This window comes from Rhinopithecus bieti, unplaced genomic scaffold, assembly GCF_001698545.2.
Source record: "Rhinopithecus bieti isolate Rb0 unplaced genomic scaffold, ASM169854v2 scaffold_50364, whole genome shotgun sequence".
Taxonomy (NCBI): Eukaryota; Metazoa; Chordata; class Mammalia; order Primates; family Cercopithecidae; genus Rhinopithecus; species Rhinopithecus bieti.
The window spans coordinates 470135-493497 of record NW_016820096.1 but is presented as its reverse complement, the minus strand read 5'-3'; the positions used below and the strand labels follow the sequence as shown (position 1 = coordinate 493497).

Sequence of the window (23363 nt, the reverse complement as noted above, 5' to 3'; positions counted from 1 at the left end):
TAAATTCTTACATTATCAAAACGTATGTTAGTTTTGGTGTGTATTAATACCAACTAGTGAGCAATATGACAGCACACTATAATAAAACTGGTTATGCATATCTGATCTGAGGCAATTAAGCAAGAAAACTTCTGAAACCTTCTTTTCACTTAAATATTCTGTGAAATAGCTTAGGTTTTGGTGACTTGAGACAATTATTGAGATCATTTAGGGTTAAAAACATTTCTACCAGAAATATACAATGGATTGAGGCACTTTGGAGGACTGAACTGCTTAAATGATTTTGTTTACACTCTTTATTTCACGTTGGATAGGCAGACAAAACCTAAGAGCATAAATTACCTAAAGACAGCATTTTGGACAGAAAATGTGCTTTATTTGAAACTGAGCAAATAAGTCAGTCTCAAAACGTCCATTCAACTAATATGTATTTGAATTGTGCTTGCTTAAGATGTTTTGAAAAATGCTGAATTCAGAATTGAATTTTGATTACTGAATCGAGTATTTTTTACTGTCTTGTTAAAGTTAATATCAATTTTATTTCTGTACTCCAAAATATTTTTAAAAATTTGTTACAAGAGGAATAAATAGGCTTTAAAAAACACTTGTCTTCAAGAAAACAGGAGAGTCCCTGACAGGTCCCTACTTCTTTGAGGATCCCCTGACTTCAGCACCCACTTCTGGGGTTTTACGGGGCTTCCTCCGCGCTTCCACCCGCGAAGAAGGAGCCGTTGCAGCCACGCAGGTCTCGTCCCAAGCGCGATCTCGCTGCTCTTCAGCGCGATCTGCGGATCCCGGGGCGTGCTCCGCGGGGTCTCTTAGGGCTGGCACCAGGGGCGTGGGGGCGGGGCTGAGCGAGGCCAGGCCAAGACTCTGGCCGTTTGGAGTCAGGATCAGCTCTGGCGTCCCCGGGCCCCGAGATCCTGAGTGGAGTTTGGGACCCCAGGGAGGGAGGGTGTGGGCGTTCGGGTCCAGAGGGGCTGTTTAGGTGCGTGGGAAAGGGAGCTGTGGGTGTCGGTTTTTCCCTGGGCCGGCGACTCTTGAGGGGGAGCATGTGAGTGGGTGGGAGGGGGCTGGCTGGCCCTGCCCCTCAGAACCACCAGAGTCGCCTTATCTCGCGGGTCGGTGCGGCCCGAGGCTGTGGGCGCGGCCGGGGATGGGTAGGGGGATGCGGTGTTGCGGCCTCGGGCGAGGGGAAGCCAGGACGGGAGGCTGTGAGGGTGGGAGTCGGCCGGCGAGCTCCCACCGCGAAGCACGCGGGCTGTGGCTTCTGGACTCTGAGGGGAACGGTAGACACGAACCCCGCCTCAGGCGTATGCTGTAATGCGAATTGGCAGTCCTATGAAAAACTCCACTTTTCTGATTCTCCTTGGTAAATTCGTAAATGCGAAATCGCACTGTTTCTCTAGGTTTACCCGGCTATTGGGGAAGGGCTTTCGTTAGAATTTTGCTACACGTGGTTGTACACTCGCCACCAAGGGACACATTCAGAACGTTTATTTTAAAGGGCATATCCTGTGGAGAAATCTGGGTGTCCGTGAATCCTGGAAGATCCGGACGCTTGTTGCAGTCCCACGCATAAGCGGTTATGTGGGTGCCTCCCACCCCATCCCCAAAGCTTCAAGTCGTGCGCCGACTCAACAACGATTTCTGAAGCGCTCGTTGGGCTTGGCCCAGGAAGGGACTGGGAAAGTCGCCATGGGCTCAGGGGGCCTCTCTCCTTCCAGTTCTGGCTCCGCCCACATGTTCCTGTGAAGAATGCTATATTGAAAAGGTCGTTACCAAATATATCCTGTTTTGCATATGACTTAAAATCTTTCCTTATAATTTTTTTTTTTTTCATTTAACATAGTATCCAAGATGAATGACAGCCTGTTTGTCAGTTTGGACAGACTTTTGCTAGAATTTGGTAGGTATAAAGTGAAAAAATAGGTAGCTTTTTGTATGAGCCTTTGGCATTTTAACAATGAATTGAAGTCACAAGAGAGTTGTTTATTTTAGTCTTCCAGTATGAGCAAGACATAAGTACTAAAGAAGAGATGATTCAAAGAATTAATAGTAAGTAGCTTTGCATGATCAAGATATTTTAGTCTTTTAATTCCTTATGGCACATAATATACAATTGCCCTGTTTAGGGCAACTTATTGTTGGCGTTATAACTTTTGTGTCAGTTCTCTCTAGCGACAAATAAACTGTTTACCCTAGACAAAATAGATGTGACTTAACTATAGTTGTTTGATAATAAACTTCTATATTCAGCATTTAATTATTTTGTGAAGAATTTTGTCTTAAGCAGAAATGACCCCTCCTTAGGTGCAGTTGAAAAGATGTTATTTTTCTCTAATAACAAGTTATTTCAAATAGTTGAGTGAAATTTTATCTTTATAGAAACCACCAGAAATCAGGGATCAAAATTGATAGATGCCACATTTTCAGGAATAATAATTCTGAAAAATAATGTTATCAGAGAAATAGCAAGGCAGGCCACACAAATACTGTATAGTATTTTAAGATCCGACAGAACAACCATAAAAAACAGAGTTCTAAATTTCTTAATTGTTCTGAAAAGGTCGAGTTTAGTTATCTTTTCTGCAATCAAAAAAATACAGCATATTAAGAATTTATTTTAATCTTTTCAAGAAATTATGTCCATTTTATCTTATTTAGTCACTAGTAACAAAGATAAGTGAGTTTAATAATTAATTGACATAGAGTTGATGAATAGAAATTTCACATTTTTCAGAAACAGAAGGCTTGTGTTAGTGTCATTAATGAGTAAATGTTTGCACGAATTCATAGCATCTTAAGATACGATTGACCTTAGATATCACTGAATCTAGCCCTCTTATGTTAAAGATGAGGTACAAGGGACATTTATTTCTCAATCCCAACTGAAATCCTTCTTAGCTTCTGGCTGTAGGATCAGGCCTGGCCCTGGTTCTCTGCATTTTAGTATACGGTTCCACCCATCTCAAGCCTCATTTCCTCTCCATTCTCTGGCTCTCTTCCTTTTAGGTAAGCTGCCATACCCATTTTTTCCCCCTATTTGTTTATTTTGAATTTATGATTTCTGCGTTAAGAAAATATTTCCTCTTTCTAGAATGCTGTGAAGATATTAAGGAAAACAAAGTAACTATTTGTAGGATACATGAAACTATAAATACAACAGATGAGGAAATTGATCATTACTGTAAACATAGTGAGGAGATTAAAGACAACTGTAGAAAGTGAGTATTTGAAAGAATCAATTTTCATTACATTCTTTTATTCAGGGTTTTTGAGCTTATAGTTGAAGATACTTGCTTCAAAGTAGTATTCTATATTAGCTAATGAATCAAGTCTTTTTTTTTCATTTTTAATTTTTTATTTCCATAGGTTTTTGGGGAACAGATGGCATTTTGTTACATGAGTAAGTTCTTTAGTAGTGATTTGTGAGATTTTGGTGCACCCATCACCTGAACCCAATTTGTAGTCTTTTATCCCTCACCCTCTTCCCACCCTTTCCTGATGAGTCCCCAAAGTCCATCGTGTCAACTAATGAATCAAGTCTTAATGTGCCTTGTTATGCCACTATGTAAAGGGATTATAGGAGGATCAAAAGAGAAATAGAACTAAACAACTATAAGATCTCACTAATTCAGATCCAGTTAATCTAACTATAAACTTTTGAATAAGCTCAGTATATAAAATTCCTATTAGATAAATTTGAAATGATTTCCAATTTTGAATTTTCAAGATCTTATTTTGTGTGAGGGGATACAGCGTAAAGTTTTCAAAATAAACATTTAATATGTTAAGAATTATTTCAACATGGCTTCAGGTTCTGGATTCTACTAGTTAACTCTAGTAGAAGACAAACATTTTGAAACAAAGGCATAAAAAGAACAAAGACTTATTACAAATATAAATTTTCTGTACTTTTATATGGACATTGTAATAAGTATTGTACTTTAGGATCATATTTGTTTTGAAATATTTTGTTTTCAAAATTTTAATAAGCCTTTTGGTTTTCCCCATTACTTTTTTCCCACTGGTTTTAAGAAATTATAAAGGTAATATATACCTAATACAAAGATTCAAGCAATATACATATATATGGTGTGAATAGTTTTTCCCTGTTTGCAGTTCCCATCCCCTACTCTGTCATCCCCTGCGTAGGTAATCACTCACATTCTTTTATACTTTGAATAGTTAACATCATTATTACACACACCACACACACATGCACACACACACACACACACACCTGTCTATATAGCTATCTTTCCTTTTTACAAAATGGAATCACTTCATTCTGCAACTTGCTTTTTAACATTTAACAATATATAATGCAATTTGTACTATGCATGTAATTGTATGTATATTTCATTCTTTTTACCAGCTCCATGGTATTTATGGTATTGATGTAGCCTGTTATTTAGCCATTCCCCTATTAATGGAAATTTAGGTTATTTCCAGTCATGTACAGATATACTTCTACATATAGAGATCTGATGCTATGGAATGGGCTCCTAGAAGTGAAATTGCTAAAGAGTATGCACTTTTAAACATTGGGTGAATAATACCAAACTGCTCTCCAAAAAGTTTATACCAATTTACACTCCCACCAGCAATGTATGAGAACAAAATTTTATTCAGTGACACATTGATTGACTTATTGTAAAGATTGTTACTTTTATAAATAGAAAATGAATTATTAAAAAACAATGTAGGAGAGTTCCTATTTCCTCATACTCTTCCCAACATTGGAATTGTGTTTAAATATTTTGGTAATCTGATCAGCCAAAACTTACATGTTTTTGACCATTTTCTTTTATTTTTATTTGGGTTTTATTGTAGTAGATTTTACCAGTGGTTTTCCTCAATTAGCTGCATTGGGTTGTGGAAAAGTGCTAATAGTTTCCCCTTATAATCTACCGTGTACTAAATATGTCGTACTTTGTAAAAGCTTAATTTCTGCTGGGTCTGAGGAGAGTCGGTAGGATCTGTTGATTCTAATATGTCTAAATTCATGAATACTTCTAGTGCATGATTTCAGCATACTGGTTATTTAACGAGATTTAAATGTGAAATATGAATCTATGAAAGTACTAGAAAAATATAAGTGCTATATAATCTTTGAGAGAGGAAGGTCTTTCTAAGTATGTCACCAAAACCAGAAACCACATAGGAAATGATGGATAAATATGACTGCACACAAATTAAAGAGAAAAATAGCCTATAATGATGTGAAAGACAAAAGGATAAGCTAGGAAAGGTGTCAAATAAGAATTCTTTAAAAACATAAAATACTTGTAGAAATAATAAAAAAAGCAAAAGTACTATTAGAAAAATGAGCAAAGAAGGTAAACGGGTAAATACCAAAATGAAAAAAATACACAAGTCTAACACATGTGCAGAAATGCTCAATCTTACTAATAGAAATAATCTAAATTAAAGCAATAATTAAATGCTATTGTTTTTGCTTCTGAGTTTTGCTGAGATTAAAAAAAAAAACACCTAACACTGGCAATAAATAAAAATATCAACTCTCATACACCGTAGGAGTGTACAGTAGTATAAATCTTTTAGATGACATGCCGGTATATATTTTAAAAGCTTTAAAATAAGCATGATTTTAAAAAAATAGAGATGGAGTTTCACTATGTTGCCCAGGCTGGTCTCGAATTCCTGGACTCGAGTGATCCTCCCACTTCGGCCCCCGAAAGTGCTGGAATTATACATGTCAGCCACCGCGTCTGGCCCAAGCATAATTTTTGATTAAGTGATTCAATTTCTGAGAATTTTTCATAAGGAAATAGAGATCCTCTCAAAGATGTAATGTACAACCAAATGTTTATGTCAGTCTTTTTTTCTATACACAGAACATTTTAAAATTTATTTTAATTGAAAATTATGTATGTTTAGGAGGTACAATGTGATGTTTTGATCTGTGTATACATTGTCGAAAGAATCAAGCTAATTAAGATATTCATCACCTTACCAACTTATTTTTTTGTGATGAGAATGTTAAAAAGCTATTTTTCTAGCACTTTTGAAATATATATTATTTAACTGTAGTCACTATACAGTGCAGTAGATCACTAATTTTTTTTCCTCCACTCCAACTTAAACTTTGTGTTCTTTGATCAACATTTTCCCTTTCCCCATTTTTTCTTTACCTCAACCCCACCTCTGGTAACCACCTTTCTACTCTCTGTGTATATGAGATTGACGTTTTTAGATTCTACATATAAATGAGGTCATACAGTATTTGCCATTACCTGCCTGGCTTATTTCACTTAGCATAACATCCTTTAGTTCCATGTATGTTGTCTTGAATGACAGAATTTCCTACTTTTTTTCAGGCTGTATGGTATTTTATTGTGTATCTATGCCACACTTTAATTATCCACCATCTCTTGTGGGACACTTAGGTTGCTTCCATATCTTGATATTATGAATAATGCTAAAATGAACATGGGAGGGCAGATATCTCTTTGATGTACTGATTTCATTCCCTTTGGACACATACTCAAAAGTGGGATGGCTGGATCATATGGTAATTCTACTTTTAGTTTTTTGAGGACCTGCCATACTATTTTCTGAAGTAGCTGTACTAATTTACACTTCCACCAACAGTGTCCAAGAGTTTCCTTTTCTCCACATCCTCCCCAAAACTTGTTGTTATTCACCTTTTTTATTTTTTGAGATGGAGTTTCACTCTTGTCACCCAGGCAGGAGTGCAATGGCACAATCTCGGCTCACTGCGACCTCCACCCTCCACCTTCCGGGTTCAAGCGATTCTTCTGTCTCAGCCTCCTGAGTAGCTGGGATTACAGGCATGCACGACCATGCCCAGCTAATTTTTGTATTTTTAGTAGAGACAGGGTTTCACTATGTTGGCCAGGCTGGTCTTGAACTCCTGACCTCAGGTCATCTGCCTGCCTCACCCTCCCAAAGTAATGGGATTACAGGTGTGGGCTACCACACCCAGCCTTATTCATCTTTTTGATAACAGCCATTCTAACAGGTGTGAGGTAATATCTTATTTTTGGTTTTAATTTGAATTCCCTGGATGATTAGAGGTATTGAACATTTTTTCATATGTCTGTTGGCCATTTGTATCTCTTCTTTGAGAAATGTCTATTCAGATCCTTTGCCCATTTAAAATATCAGGTTATTTATTTATTTTTTCTATTGAGTTGAGTTCTATTTCAGTCTTTTTGTAATGATAGGAAAATGTTAGGAGCAACTCTAATGTTCAGCATTAGGGAACTGGTTAAATGAGTTTTGGTGTATCCATATGGATGAACGCTAGGCAGCCAATAAAATTGTGATATAGGTGTATATTTGTTGACACGGGAAGATGTTAACAGTAAAGGAAGTCTTTTAAAAAGCAAGGTCTCCAACTTGCTTTTTAAAATTACAAATTGGTCAAAGCAGGTTAAATAACAGTATTCATAATATTAAGCCAATTTAGTAATTGTGTATTTATATATAATTACAAAAAGTCTAGAAGGATGTACATCAAAAGGCCTATAGTGAATACCTTCTCAATGAACATGTCGTTTTATGGAATTTTAAAATAATTCCAATTTTTATTTTAGACTTGGGGGCATATGTGCAAGTTTATCAGATAGGTATATTGTGTGATGCTGAGGTTTGGGGTATGACTGATCCCATCACCCAGGTAGTGAGCGTAGTACTCAATAGTTTTTCACCTCTCCCCCCCATACTAGTTTCCAGTGTCTAGTGTTGCTATCTTTATGACCATGAGTATTTATGATATTTTAAAATAGTGAGAATATATGTATGTATAATTTTTGACCTTCTAATTTCATTTTGGAGAATATTTTCTAAGGAAATGATCAGAAATTCAGACAAATATTTAGGTACGAGTTCTGTTACTAAGTGATTAAAACAGGATAAGATCTCAATGATGTTAAAATGTATAATTATAGTAACATTTGGAAACAATTTATTAAAACAATAATAATAGTCATTATTCAATATTGAGAATATGATTAATAGTTATTGTCTTACATATACTTTTCTGTGATTCCAAATTGGGCATGTGTACTTTTTGAATCTGAAAAAAATGTTAGAAAAAAGGGAAATATTTGAAGAATACTTAGACTGGAAGCCACCATGTTATATATTCATTTTAGATTTTTGTATTGGTAATATTCTTTCAAGTTACATAATAAAAATGTATAAGATGAATATTTGTTATATTTGTATTGTCTGATTTTGTAATTCGTTTGCTCTGTTTGTCTTTTTTTGTAACTCAGGATGATGTGACACCTGTTTTCTAAGTGTTAAAGGAACAAAAAAACCTCTCTTTAGCCCTTATTCTAGTTCTTTGAATACTTACTCCAAAAGAATTTTTGGCCAAAATCTTAGAAATGTGATGAGAGAGAAAGGCTGATATTGGAGTGTTATAAAGTGTATAATAGAAATGCCATAGCAATACACAATCCAGCCATGTCACATTTGCTCTTTCCCTAGTAATGGTTCAAAAACAAGTTTAATATAAAAATTCATGAATATTGATATTTGAGTATAATAGTCCACAAATGGAGGTAGTGGGAGTGATATGAGATGGAAATACTTTTCTTGATGTAAACTTGTTTTCTCCAGGAAGAGAAAGATTCATTTCTCTTCAAATGATTATGTTCATTTTTTAATTATCTCTGTCAATTTGTTTATCATTCCGTGTTGCTAATTACAAATATATTTTTTTCTATAGCTGGAAGCCAACATGTGATGTTTTTCGTAAACATGAAGATTATATGCAGGACCAATTTACTGTTTATCAAGAAACTACTGAAAAAGACAAGTATAATACATAAAGTTTATCAATTCTATAAGTTTGTATTACTAGGACATGGTGTGTAAGAATGTCAATTGAAAAATGTAGACATTTTGTACTATGAAGGAGTTTTTGATTTTAAGTAAATGTAGTATTTTGGACTCCTTGGGTGCAGTGGAAGGTCTACCTACTTGTTGTAAAGCTCTCTCTAACCCTAGATATATTTAGATATGGCCTTAGATATAAACTATTTCTCAGTAGCAATTATAATAGCAGAGTCCATCAATTAATGGTCTTTATAAGTGAACTGTTTAGGCAAACATCTGGGGGAATAGTTAACTGTAGAATTAGCTTATTACAGATTTGGGATATTGATTTTTGAAGGGTACTTTATATCAAACTTGTATATCTTAGACTGCTGATTTAATGGAGTGGTTATATTCTAATAGAGAAACACCAATAATTGTATGAATTTACTTTATTATATGTATAATCACATTGTCTTGGGGATTAAATGTAATTAGTGAATGTAATGAAACAAGGCAAGAGACTTTGAACACATTATATAGCATTAAAATTTCACTTAATATAAAACGTTGAAATGTTTTATTTTAATATAATTGGATGACAGTAGTATCTATTTTTATATTGTAACTAAAAACATATGTGCAAAATCTAGAATGCAATACTCTATATATTCAAAGACAAGTCTTAAGAAAAGGCAGGGACTAAAGTTATAGATATGGACTTCATTTTTAAATTATGGAAATACATGAGATTGCCCATGGAAATATATGGAGCAAAAAGAGGAGAAAGCTGGAGTACACCATCATCTAGAGGGTAGGCAGAAGGTGGGATCACTGAAGGAGACTTGTGTTGTCATTTATACATACTGCTTCATTTAGAAAAGGATTTTAGATGATTTGACTGAATAATCATCTTGAAAGGATAGTGTTTAAAGAAACTAGATTAAAAATCAAGGCTACAGAGAAGTAAGGAAAATATAGGAAATTGAAGGCTTTGATGAAGTTAGAAATTCATACTATGTATCCCACACATTTGTTAGATACAGGCAGGAATTAAGCTTTCAAATTCCTAGTAGTCAAGGCATTGTGGAAATATAATCAGTTTGGGATTCATAATATTCATTTAAAAAAACAGGTCAATTGCTTAGGGTAAGTAGAGGCTTCTCCTGAGGCTTGAGAAAAATTTCTCCCCTGGGTCCTCTAAAGGAGAGATTGTGCAATGTGTTTCAGTGACTGCCCCAGCCCCAAACACAGTATATATAACTGCTTCTTATAACATCTATCAATGTAAGTCATGACTATAAAACATTAATTCTTAAAAATGATTCTGTAAGAGGCTAAAGCAAACCAGTTAAAATATATACTTCTCTCACAGTGTTTGTTATAGAGGACTTCTGTGAGCTAACTGAAGGTATTAAAGTGAAAACAGTTGTCTGTTTCTTTCTTAAACCAGTCATGTAGCTTAATTGAATTGATGATTTAGTACCAGGCATTTATAAATGGAAAATAACTCATTTGTTGGTTTCGTGGATAATGGAGGAAGTAGAGGCACCAGTTGCTTGTTTCTCCTCATCTCCCAACCCTGTTCAAGTCGTTCATGAAAAATAATATTGCTGGCATAGATGAGATAATAATGGCTCTTCTTTAACTATGACTCCGGCTCTGCCGGAGTTTCTATATGGAGTATGTTAGAAGAGTGAGCATGAATATACAGTATGAATAGGGTGGATGTGGCATGTTCATCTCACCTGGAACTGGTGACCCAGGCTTAATTTTCTTATAGGTATTTCTTCCCTGTATCATTTTTCCCAAGCTATTAAATAGTAAGTGGGTCTTAATCAGCAAATATACATTTAGAGGAATAGGAGCTTGTTTGGGGCTCAACTGCTTTTTCTTGCTAAAGGGGACAGTTTAGTAATATTAAGAAATGAAAACTTTCTTAAGATTCAGACCTGCTCACCAGCACAGGGCTGTTATCCTTACTTTTCTTCTCATGTGTGCAGTTTTTGAAGACTTGTTCTTCCCTAATCTGCTAAGGTGAGATAATCAGAGTATCTTTTAAGAAACTCCCCCATAGAGTATACTTTGATCCAAGAAATGACAAAATCTTGAGGAATGTAAGAACCATATATTTTCAAAATTTTCTATGATTTTTTTTGAAACTATTTGATAAGAATTGGGCAAAAGAAGATTTAAGAATATATTTTCTGTAAAGAACTGGATTTAACATTTTCAGTGTTGTTAATTAGAGTTGGCAAACTTCGGTAAAGGACCAGATAGTAAGTATTAATATTTTAACCTTTGTGGGCAAACATCTGTCATGACTACTCAACTCTGCTATTGTGGCACCAGAGAATTTCAGATAATATGTAAATAAATGAGCTATAATCTAATAAAACTTTATTTATGGACACTGAAGTTTAAATTTCATATAATTTTAATGTGTCATGGAATAAACTTTTGATTTTTTCCATCATTTAAACTTGTAGAAATCATTCATAGTTCATAGGCTGTACAAAAATAGGTGGCAGATTAGTTTTGGCCCATAGGCCATCGTAATTTTGATTCTTGTAGAATCGAGTACAGGTCAAATAAGAAAAAAAGGTTAATGTCCTTTTGTAAGAATTAACTGTCTCATTTAAGATTTGTGCCTAAGTAGATGAGCGACCACTACTACTGGAGCTGGACTAGAGGAGTTCTTCTAAACCGTGATAAAATTTTCTTCATAAAATAGTTGTGGGGTATACATGATGGTGAGCCAGAGTTCTAACACATAGAACATGACTTCATGTGATAATTTTAGCTAATGAAAATTGAAGATTAAAAATATATGGTTATAGAAGTAGCTGAGCTGGGGAGAGTAGAGACTCAGAAGCCAGGGAGGATAGAGGTTCTACTAGGAGTAAGTGATCAAAGAACCAGGTTCTGCAGTGTTAATTAGGATCAGTACTAAAAAGAAATCATTCAGTTGGACAAATTTGATCATTGGTGACCTTGGGAAGAATAGCATCATTAAAATGGTGGGAGTAGGAGTTAAATTGAATAGAATTAGGAAGTGAATAACTCAGATAATGAAGAAAAAGAGTCAAGTTGAGAAGTGTGGTGAAGTTAAGGAAAGTCTGAAGGACAGACAATATTGAGGGAAGCAAGAATAAGAAGACATTTGATTTGCCTTTTATACTTAATTTAGTAGACTTTAACAGTCTATTTACAAAGCTTTTAGATCTATTGTTGTTACATAGACATAATTTCTTTTAATTTTAACAGAGAAATGTATCATGATTATATACGTCAATATAAAGAAGTTTTGAAGCAATACCAACTAAAATACTCAGAAACACCCTTTTCGTGTGAATATTATGAGAAGAAAAGAGAACATGAAGAAATTCAAAGCAGAGTGTTGGCATGTACTGAACAATTAAAATGAATGAAACAATTTTATGAAATTTCGAGGTATTAATATTTTGTCATTTTGTTTTAATTATGGTATCTTTGTAACAAAAAGAAGATAATAAATCAGCTTATGCTATGACTTTGTTTTTCAGTGCCTGCTCCCTTTCCATCACTTATTAAATGGACATTAAACATGTATCCACAATAGTATTTGTACTTATAATTTTTATTAGATAAGCATTGTTTTGTATTTTGTTATTGTGTTTCCTTTGTGAAAATAACATGGATTTGTTTTGTGTTTAATTAAAAGATTTTAAAAGTCATTTTAAAGGTTATCTTGGATTCATTTTCATGTATATTCATGTGATCAGAAGCAAGCAACTTTGGTGAGAATAAAATGGCATATGTATTTGGGTTTAAGTGGCATATCTTAGGAACCAAACCATGAAAATGTCATATTGGTCTGTCTTACCAAAGAAAATTCCAGTTAAATTGCTTGATTATTACTTGTTACAATGGAAGGTGCAAAGGAGGTGAGTTACATTTATTCATTCATCTATCATTGGAAACCTACCTTGTGCCAGGCAATACTGAAGATGATACAGAGCTCTCTTCCAAGAAGCTCAGAGTTTAGTAGGGAAGACAGACATGTAAACAAATAATTCTAATACAGTACCACTGTAATAGATGCCTAAGTAATTCTTAATTGGTCTAAGTCTCACCTGTTTGTCAGAGAGATCTTCCCTGATGATGAACTTGAAACTTTAATCCTCTTTTAACCTCTGCAATCCTTCATATGCTTTCCTATCAGATTGTAACTCCACTATTTGTACTAAGTCTTCTTTATCCCTGCATTCTACCTTCCTTTCTGTCTGCTTCATTCTAAACCATCCTTTTAACTCTTCTGCTGCTAGCGTTTTCCATGTTTTGGTTTTAGTCTCTTTCATTTTTTGCTGTTCATTTGCTGCCCATTTGTGCTTTAACTTTTCAGTGGGAAGGGGCAAAAGTTAGTAGATGCTGAAGGTGTAGCAAGGGTTTAGGGAGTTGGATGTGGAGTGGGATGAGATACAAGGTTGCATGACAAACAGGAAGAGGTGAATGGAGGTAGGAAGATTTGAAGATTAGGATTCAATTATCTGTATCTAACATTTTAATGGAAAGTTGATAACAATAGACTTATAAATCATGATTCACCTGAAATTTTATGTTCTATCTTATAAATCATACATATTTTAAGGCAGAATAGGAAAGCCCTGATTAATTTTCTCTGGAATTCTTGTTAACTGTCACTAGTCTATCATTTTCAAATTCTCCTAAATGGATTGTAATTTAGGACATTGTATTAGCTAATAACCATGTGGAATGTCTATTAATAGCTGAGGATTTTTTACTTGAAATTGGGCACAAATCCAGTTCAAGTAGAAATTCCAAATTGAAGATCTGCCTCTCTTTTGAGTTCTGTAGGGTACACTGATGAGCCTTACAGAGCAAGAAAAGGGAAATTTGGTCGATTTTGTTTTTGTCCAGCATACTGTTGTTGGCTTGAAATGGGTAGATTTTTAATACTGTCTTTGACAAAAAATAATGGAAGCACATAAAAGTTTAAATTTGGGCCTGAATTATGTTTTATTAGTTACGGCAATTGACCCACAATAACTTTGATTTAAAAGCAAAAAAAAAAAAAAAAAAAAAAAAAAAAAAAAAAAAAAAAGACTTCCCTGTGAAAAATACTTAATTCAAAATAATCCTAACAAATATTTTGTACCTTAATGTTATTTTAAGCTCACAATATATAACATAAACCACTAAATTTCTTTGTTAAGTCTGCAATGTTGTATGTTATTCGCCTGTTTTCAGATACTGTTTTTATATGCTTACTGTTTATAGGAACGTAACATAATAAATGTGTCACATAATATTAATCATTTTCTGATATTGGTACATACATCTATAAAGTAAAATTTACTTACATGACATGTTCCTTAACTTAAGAAGTGTAATCTTGAGAGTAAAACCCAAGATATTCTTAAAAATGCCAGCAGTTTACAAAAGTTTCATCGAATTGAAGAAAGAAGTAGATGAAATGGAAATAGAAATTAATTATTTAACAGGTATGTATTATTGTTATTCTATTTTCTAATATGTGTATTAATGTATACAATATAAGGTATGTTATTTGACAGTTTTAGAAGAGCTATTTTTAAAGACAGCCTAGTATGGAGAAAGGATTTAAGATGATTTATTTGACTCAGATTACCTTTGGAGCCAAAAGTATTTTAGGTACTGAATATATTAACACTTGATTTTGGGAATATTTTGGGGAATTAGTTTAGCTTCTTTTGAGGTCTGAGGAGAGAACATGAGGAAGGAATAAGATGCAACATTAATACAGAATTTAAGCATTAAAAGATCTACGCTAGGGTTTTTTTAGAAGGCAGTAAATAAAGAATTTAAACTTGAAAAATACATGACTATAATCTTTAGCGAGCTAGGCTAGAACTAGTGTAGCCTTTTCCGTCTCAAAAAAAAATTTTTTTTTCTTGGATACGTTTGGATGCCATCCACGAAATTGTGGCTTTTATTTACATAGGTATGATAACCCATCAAAGTCGCTTCCAAATTCTGAGAAAAATTTGAATACCTGATTTTCTAAATGTTTGAAAATTCTGTTAAATATTGTATTCTTATCATTCATTAACTATGAGGTACCAAATAACAGTAATATCATTTTAGTAAACAGAAGAAAGTAGATGCCATTTCCTTTAAAATATGTGGTAACTGTGTCCTTATGTAAGGAATCAATGTCTACTTTGCTTATGACTATCTGTTTTTAAAAAGATTGGAGTTCGTTAAAATCTACATTTGCCAATGGAATTGTAAGGAAAAGTTAAAAGGGTGTGATTTATTGTTAATTTTGTTTTTTTGTTTTAATAACTGTAAATAGACGATAGTAGATACTATCAAAATATGAATCTTATGATTATATAGAAAAACATAAGATAAAGCATATCTTTTTTACTGCTTTGCAAATAATTATTTTGTTTTGCGTTCCCATTTGTCTTTTTAGCAGATATCTAGGCATTATGAAACTAAGGCTCTTTCAGAAACTCTGGAAGAAAAGAACAAAAATACAGAAAACAGAAAAGAACTGAAAGAAAGGTATAGGTAACCTTTAAAATTAGATTTTATGTGAACAGATATTTTGCATCTAAAAGTTTGATTCTATATTCCATCCCAAACCACTAATATTTACACAGTATCGGTAAATTTTGTTGTGCAGGCTATTTTCTATTAATTTCTTATGAAAAATATTATTAACTTAAATATTATGAACTAATACTAAAATCTGCTTGTTATTTAGTAAGGCTGAGGATGATGTGTAAAGAGAAATAGAGTAGCAGCAGCAAATCTGCTGTTCTAGAACCTGTCAGTTGTATAAGTCATCCACTGTTTTCCATGATGGGCCAGCAATAGGAGTAAAACAGAAACAATAGTGGGAATAGCAAGGTATTTACTTTTTTATCACCCTGTCCACCTTGACCAGTTCTTCCTTTGCTATAGAGTGAAGATGAGTCAAAGCATGCTGCTAAATGTGTGACATCATATTTCCTTGTCTTTTGTTTTAATGGTGATAAAATAGAGATCAGTGATAGAGGCAAAAAAAAAAAAAAAAAAAGATGATCTGCCTGTTATCATATGACAGAAAATAGAAGTATTACTATTGCTATTTCTGATCAACTTTTATTTTCCCTCCTACTTAATCCTTTTTCATTCTTCTAAAACTCCTTTACTCAAGTTCCATGGCCCTTCATCTGATTTTTCAACACACTCTTCTGTCAGGTTAATTTCCCTGATCCTACTTTTTTGGATGTGTTATTTTCTTGATTCCTCCACTCCCATGTACCACATTCAATGCAAGTATGTCTTTAATTTTATAATGAAGTTAATTGAAAAAATATGTAAATAGACAGAATTTTACTTTATTGACCGCCTTTAAGAAAAATTCCATATATTGACAGAAACATATAAATATTTAGTCATTTTTAACTCAATATATATTCTGACAGTGTTTATTCTATTTCTTTGATTTAGGTAATATTTAGTGAAAACTATTCCTTCAGTAAAAAACTTAAAAGACCCATTTATGATTATAATACTGTTTTAACAATTTCTGTATTCATGTTGGTTGATTTATTTCTGAATATGTCTTTTAAAGTTTGAAGTACCATGAAATCTGAAGCATGCTATTTGTAGTTACAAGTTTTGGCTTAAAATGTTTTGACATGTGTAGAAAGTCTTTTCAATGATTATATTTTAAAACAAGAGTGGACTATATTGGGAAGAGCACTGAACTTAATTAGGGGAAGTGTGTTTTTGCTCTGACACCACTACTAAGTAATTCAGTCATTTTGGGCAAGTCGATTAAATTCTTTGGAACTCAGTTTTATTATCTGCAAAATGAGTGGTTTTTATTGTATAGTATCTAAATATGCCTCCTAGTTTTAAAATATGTTAATTTTAACTTATCTAATATTTAATGTAATTCCCCTTTCTCTTTAGAATTTTTGAAAAAGATGAACATGTACTTGCATTTAATAAAACTCAAAGCAGTCAATTATTTCTTCCTTATGAATCTCAGAAATTAGTAAGACCAATAAAGATGCATTCTTCAGAACCAAGAGTTGCAGGTATAGTATCTGTTTGTTATTCAAAAACATAATTTTTTTTGCAAACACACAGAAGAAATAAAAGGAAGCAATTTTATTTATCATTTGGTGTAAGCAAAAACAATACTGGGGACCTATAAACTCAAGAAAGTGCTGCTTTGAATCTTTCTGAGAGCAAACAAAATATGTCTTCTATACCTAACTTTTTTCTCCTGAGAAAGGAATTATTCACACAATAATTTTCAAAAAAAGTGTCTGGCCTGGTTGCACAGCTATTAGAGGAGGATGAAAAATTACGTATTTTTCATTTGAGGAGTTGACTATCAATATGTGTGACTTAGGCAGGTAAAAGACTTATGCTAATATTATCTGTAACTTAGTCACTGAGATATTTGAGTCAAGTTTCATTCAGTGGCTCTGCAGATTAAATGAACTATTAGGTTGGTGCAAAAGTAGTCACAGTTTTTGCCATTGCTTTTAATTAAAATTTAACGGCATTTGCCATTACCTAACAGTTTTGGCGTTAAAAGTAATGGCAAAAACCATGATTACTTTTGCGCCAACCTAATACATTATATTAGACTAACCACATAGGCTGATTTCTTTGTCTCCTCAACCACTCTGTCTTCTTTGGTAACCCATTATAAAGGTACAGTTTTGTCAATTGGTCTTTTGTCATTTCATCTTCATAGTTATTGTAAAGCTATTATATAGTAAGGAATTAAGAGTATTAAAATAATTTCATAATTCCATATTTTAATTTAAACTAAATATTCATGTAGATTTGATTTTCTAAATTACAAGTTTAGGTTAAATGTTGGGGAAGATACTTGATTCTGTTTCCAGAATTGATTTTAAAGTAGTACTGTTTAATAATCTAGATATAAAAGAAGAAAGTTCTGTGAATCAGTCAAAGCTTGCCAATATTGACTTCAGACAAAAAGAAAATGATACACAGGTAGGTATCTCTTTTTTAGTAGTATAAATTAAATACCTGCTTGCATTAAATGTAATAATGAATATACTACCCTTAAGACACAGATGGGTGTGTGTGTGTGTGTGTGTGTGTGTGTTATAAACTTATTAAATCAGCCATTAGTGCAAACTCAAGGTCTAAAAATTTAAAGGTGTTTCAGTATGGCATTCTGATTGTATACTGTAACTTGTCCCCTTATTCCTAAAATAATAGAAAAGATATTTTAAAATACCAAGCCCTGTACATAGTAGACCCAAAACTGAGAAATCCCTGAAGGAAAAATAGCAGGATTGGATTGAAGAGGGAAATTATTGCCCAGGACATGCATAGGATAATACTGTTCCACAAGATAAAGGTATATGGACGATGAGTAAGGTAATTGGTTGCGTTACCTCAGTCATAGTTAGTTTACTTAACCCCCTGTTCATCTTACATCCACTGTATCTTTGGCCAGGCATCAGCAGTGGAATGACTGTCTCCAGGTGGAAGCAGTGAATATGGAAGTTTGGGTGAGAGAGATAGGCAGGTCCCCTGGGTGGTTCTTGATGCCCATGAAGAATAAGAAGCATACCACCCAGAGAGCTAACTGCTGCTGGCACACTTTTTTATCTTTCCCCATTCTTCCTGAAAATAGTCCAGAGGGAAAGCCTCAATGAAAAATATAATTGTTCTTACACTGGTAATGGTGACCAAAGTAATTAGTGAAACTCAAGTGTAAATATGTATAACTTTAAAAAATTTTTAAATCTGGTACTGAAATTCCAGATGATGTCAATATGGGATGAAGGTGGAAAAATAAATGAGAAAAATAAGTTTACTAGGGTTCTATTTTTTATTTAAGGATAGAGGTAGGGAGAAGATATGAACACTGATGACCTCCATACATTGTTGGAAAAATGTAAATTTATGCATATATATTAAACATTTAAGGGTAACCACCAGAAGAGAAATGGAATGTGTTAGTTTTAAAAAAGTAGAATAAAATAGATAAAACAAAATTAATTAGTCCAACAAAAGACAGTAATGGGGGTAAAAATAAAACAGCTAGAAAGCATTGTAAATAGAAAACGAATAAGGTGCCAGAAATAGTTCTGAACAAATTAGTAACCACAAAAATGTGACTGAGTTAAACCCCTATTAAAAGACAGAATTACTTCTATGGGATATATAAACAAAATACGGGTATATGCTATTAAAGCAGAAGAGCAGAAACAACTTGACATTGAGACTGAAAAAAAAGAAAATATATCAGGCAAATGCAAACAAAAACAAGGCAGATGTAACAATGTTGTATGAAATAGAGTTCAGGGTGAAAAGCATTAATGGGGTAAATATATTTCATATTTTTAAAAAGAACAATTTACCAAGAAATTATAAAAACCACAATGTGCTAAATTATTTCAAGTTTCAGAATATGTAAAGCCGAATTCGACAGACTTTCTTTTTTTTTTTTTGAGACAGAGTCTCACTCTGTCGCCCAGGCTGGAGTGCAGTGGCCGGATCTCAGCTCACTGCAAGCTCCACCTCCCGGGTTTACGCCATTCTCCTGCCTCAGCCTCCCGAGTAGCTGGGACTACAGGCGCCTGCCACCTCGCCCGGCTAGTTTTTTGCATTTTTTAGTAGAGACGGGGTTTCACCGGGTTAGCCAGGATGGTCTTGATCTCCTGACCTCGTGATCCGCCCGTCTCGGCCTCCCAAAGTGCTGGGATTACAGGCTTGAGCCACCGCGCCTGGCAACAGACTTTCAAAGAAATGGTTAAATACACAGTTAAAACAAGAAGCTTAATATAGTCTCTCAAAAAAAGGTACTGATTGTGAGTTTAGGAGTTGAGTTTGGCTATATGTGAAACAATATAAAACCAAACCAGTGAAATAATAGCATCTTAAACAAGATAAACGTGAATTTTTCTCTTACTTGCCATAAAATTCTAAAGTAGGTGATTCAGATTCAGGACTGATAGCATCATCTCAACAATGTCGTTATTTCTCAAGCTTCATCTATGTTTTTTTTTTCCTGCAATTTTTCATGCTATGCTTTTACCTTTAGGTCACTTCATGGTCAGAAGGTAACTATGTAAATTTGCCATCATATCTGCCTTCCAGGCAGGAAAGAAAAAGCGGAGAAGGGTCAGCTGAGTCAGCCCCATTTTTAAGGATTTTTCCTAGAAGCTCCGTAAACAATTTATGATATCATTTCATTGGCCAGAACTTGGTCACTTGGGTACCTCTATCTGCAGAACAGGTTGGGAAACAGGGTTTTTTGTTTGTTTCTTTGGTTTTTAAAGTAGAACACAAGGAGAAATTAGATTTTGGATAAGACAGGCAAATGGCAGTTTCTGCCACAGAGGTAAATCAAATGGGTGAAAAATAAATAAGAATTTAGGGAATCTGAATAGCAGAATTAGCAAACTTTGTGCTCAACATACACAGAATACAGTTAAGTTTTTATTTGCAATATTAACCAAAATTGACCCATTACTAGAATAAACAGTATATCTCAATGAATTCTAGAAAGTTGCTATTTTTACTTACTATAATTTAAAAAATACAAGTCAAACACAAAGATAGCCCTCCCCAAAAAAACTAGCAAGATAAAGAGGGGGATCTGTATGGCCATATGTCAAAATGTCTGTTATTTTTCTTCTTTCCTTGAGGTATAATTCATATACCATGAAAGTTATCACTTAAAAGTGTAGATTTAGTGGTTTTTAGTATATCATAAGGTTGTGTAACCATTATCACTCTAATTCCAGAATATTTCCATCACACGAAACATTTGTAAATATTATCAAAACATAGTAATTATAACAGTGTGGTGAAGGAAAAAGACAAAGTGATCAACAGACTACATAAAAATAAAAACTTATATGTGACAAAAGACACTAACAAAGTTAAAAGAGAATAACAAAATGAGCAAAATATTGGTATCCACAATGTATACTATATAAAGAAGTACATAATAACTCTTACAAATTAATAAAGAGATAATAAAAATGGACAAAAAATAAGAAGGCAGTTTATAAAAAAGGAAAGCCAAAGGATCACTAAACATAACAAGATGCCAGACCCCAGCAGTACAGGGAAATGCAAATTAAACCATTGAAATCTCTGGCTTTACCTATCAGGTTAGCAGACTTAAAATATTTGCTTGGTAATATTTAGTGAGGTCAAGAATAGTGGAAGTGTAATTTGGTACAACCACTTTGGAGGACTGATTCACAATATAAATTTATTACAAATAAAAATGTATATAGTTAGCAGTTCTACTACTTGACATCTACTGGAAACAAATATTTGAAATATTTATACAGGTATTTGTACCAGGAGACATATACAGACATGTATTCTCCTTGCAGGTGTGTCCAATCTTTTGACTTGCCTGGGCCACACTGGAAAAAGAGAATTGTATTGGGCCACACATAAAATACACTAACACTAACAATAGCTGATGAGCTAAAAAATAAATAAATAAAATAAAACCTTGAAAAAAATCTCATGTTTTAAGAAAGTTTACAAATTTGTATTGGGCTGCAGTCAGAGCCGTTTTGGAACTCATGCAGCCTGCAGGCCGTAGGTTGAACAAGCTTGGTTTAAAGCATACATCAAAACAGTAGCATCACTTGTTCTTTAAAGGAGGTTGACACTTTTTCTTACAGTTGAAGAGCACAGAAAGATGACAGAATTAAGATCAGTGTCTGTTACAGCAAAAATAAATGAGATAAACTTTTCTGTTAAAACTATATTTTCATTTTGAGTCAAATAACAAAAAGCAGGGACTCTTTAAAATGAGTGATTCAAGGAGAACAAAAGGCTTGAAACAAACATTAATAAAACAATGGTTTAGATATTAATATTAAACAATTTGTTTTTGAGACAAAGTCTTGCTGTGTCACTTCCAGGTTGGAGTGTAGTGGCATGATCATGGCTCACTGTAGCCTTGAAATCCTGGGCTCGATGGATCGTCCCACCTCAATCCCACCCTTGCTCCCCCCACTGCCAGTAACTAGGACATCAGGCTACCAAATTCAGCTAATTTTTAAATTTTTTGTAGAGATGGGGTCTCGCTATGTTGTACAGGCTGGTCTTGAACTCCTGGTGCTCAAGTGATCCTCTGGCCTCAGTCCCTGAAAGTATTGAGATTACAGGCATGAATCACCACTCCCAGCTAGATATTAATATTAAACAATTAAAGGTTAAAATGGAATAATAGCTCTTTTATATGTATATAAAAAGGAAAGTTTCAGCTTTTAATCTTTTACTCTATTGTTTTGCTTTCCTGTGTTAAATTTGAGAGTTAATAGAGAATGGAGGGACACAGAAATCAGATAATCAATTGAGAAAATGGTAAGATTTAGTTGATGAGTCATGAATATGGGTGGTATAAATTTTAAAAGGCTTATCTTAAATACAGAAATACTACAAAGATCATTACTATACTTGTCAAAAACATTAAATTCTTAAACTTTTTTGTTTCTCAGCATTTGACTTAATGTTTTGTATGTAGTGGTTTCAGTTAATGTGTGTAGTTGTTGATGTTGATAATGATGGTAATGATGGTAAGGATGAAATGCTAACAAAATGAGAGTTCTGAGTTGCTATGACAAGGAAAAAATTTTTTATTGCTTTATATAGCCAAGTCAGATGCTTAATTTCTTTCTTTCAGATACTTAATGACTCTGCTGTGGATAACCATTCAAAATGTTCACATATTACGGCTATCAAAAGTTCACAAAAGTTTATGCAAGTCAGGTAACTTTTTAAAAAAAGAAAATGCTTTAACCTCTGAAATAATTTATGGATATCAACTCAGAAAAAATACAAAAATTATATTTATTCTATTTTAGATTGTTAACTCCACAGAAACAATCAAATTCCAATCAGTGGTTTGAAAAAGGAGATAAAGGTATTTGCCGTTTATATTTTTTTCTAAGAAGTAGGGGTAACATATCAGGCTTTTATATTAGTCAAATAAATTGTTGGCATTATTTGCATCTCTGGTTGACTGACCATGCATGCCAGGCTTTAAAATACATCTTCCCTAAATATAAAACAAATACATTTTATTGTAGAATATTATGAAAACAAGTGAAGGAGACATAAAATCCTTTACAGACAAGCAAATGCTTAGAGATTTTGTCACCACCAGGCCTGCCCTACAAGAGATCCTGAAGGAAGCACTAAACATGGAAAGGAACAACTGGTACTAGCCATTGCAAAAACATGCCAAAATGTAAAGACCATCAATGCTAGGAAGAAACTGCATCAATTAACGTGCAAAATAACCAGCTAATATCATAATGACAGGATCAAGTTCACACACAACAATATTAACCTTAAATGTAAATGGACTAAATGGTCCAATTGAAAGACACAGACTGGCAAATTGGATAAAGACTCAAGACCCATCAGTTTGCTGTATTCAGGAGACCCATCTCACATGCAGAGACATACATAGGCTCAAAATAAAGGGATGGAGGAAGATCTACCAAGCAAATGGAAAACAAAAA

At 33.7% G+C, this 23363-nt stretch overlaps 1 protein-coding gene across 1 annotated transcript in view; it reads left to right on the top strand.

Annotated features, from left to right (window-relative positions):
* The first annotated feature begins 1179 nt into the window (after nt 1–1179).
* The window catches only part of CUNH14orf39 (chromosome unknown C14orf39 homolog), a 52407-nt gene continuing 30223 nt past the window's right edge, over nt 1180–23363 (top strand). The window contains 16 exon segments of the mRNA XM_017859438.1: nt 1180–1372; nt 1853–1909; nt 2002–2058; nt 3101–3227; nt 8732–8821; nt 12088–12255; nt 12257–12273; nt 12366–12408; nt 12841; nt 14209–14258; nt 14260–14324; nt 15279–15372; nt 16774–16901; nt 17762–17838; nt 22520–22605; nt 22701–22759. Coding sequence (XP_017714927.1) covers nt 1324–1372; nt 1853–1909; nt 2002–2058; nt 3101–3227; nt 8732–8821; nt 12088–12255; nt 12257–12273; nt 12366–12408; nt 12841; nt 14209–14258; nt 14260–14324; nt 15279–15372; nt 16774–16901; nt 17762–17838; nt 22520–22605; nt 22701–22759 — 1168 coding nt within the window. The 5' untranslated portion in view covers nt 1180–1323.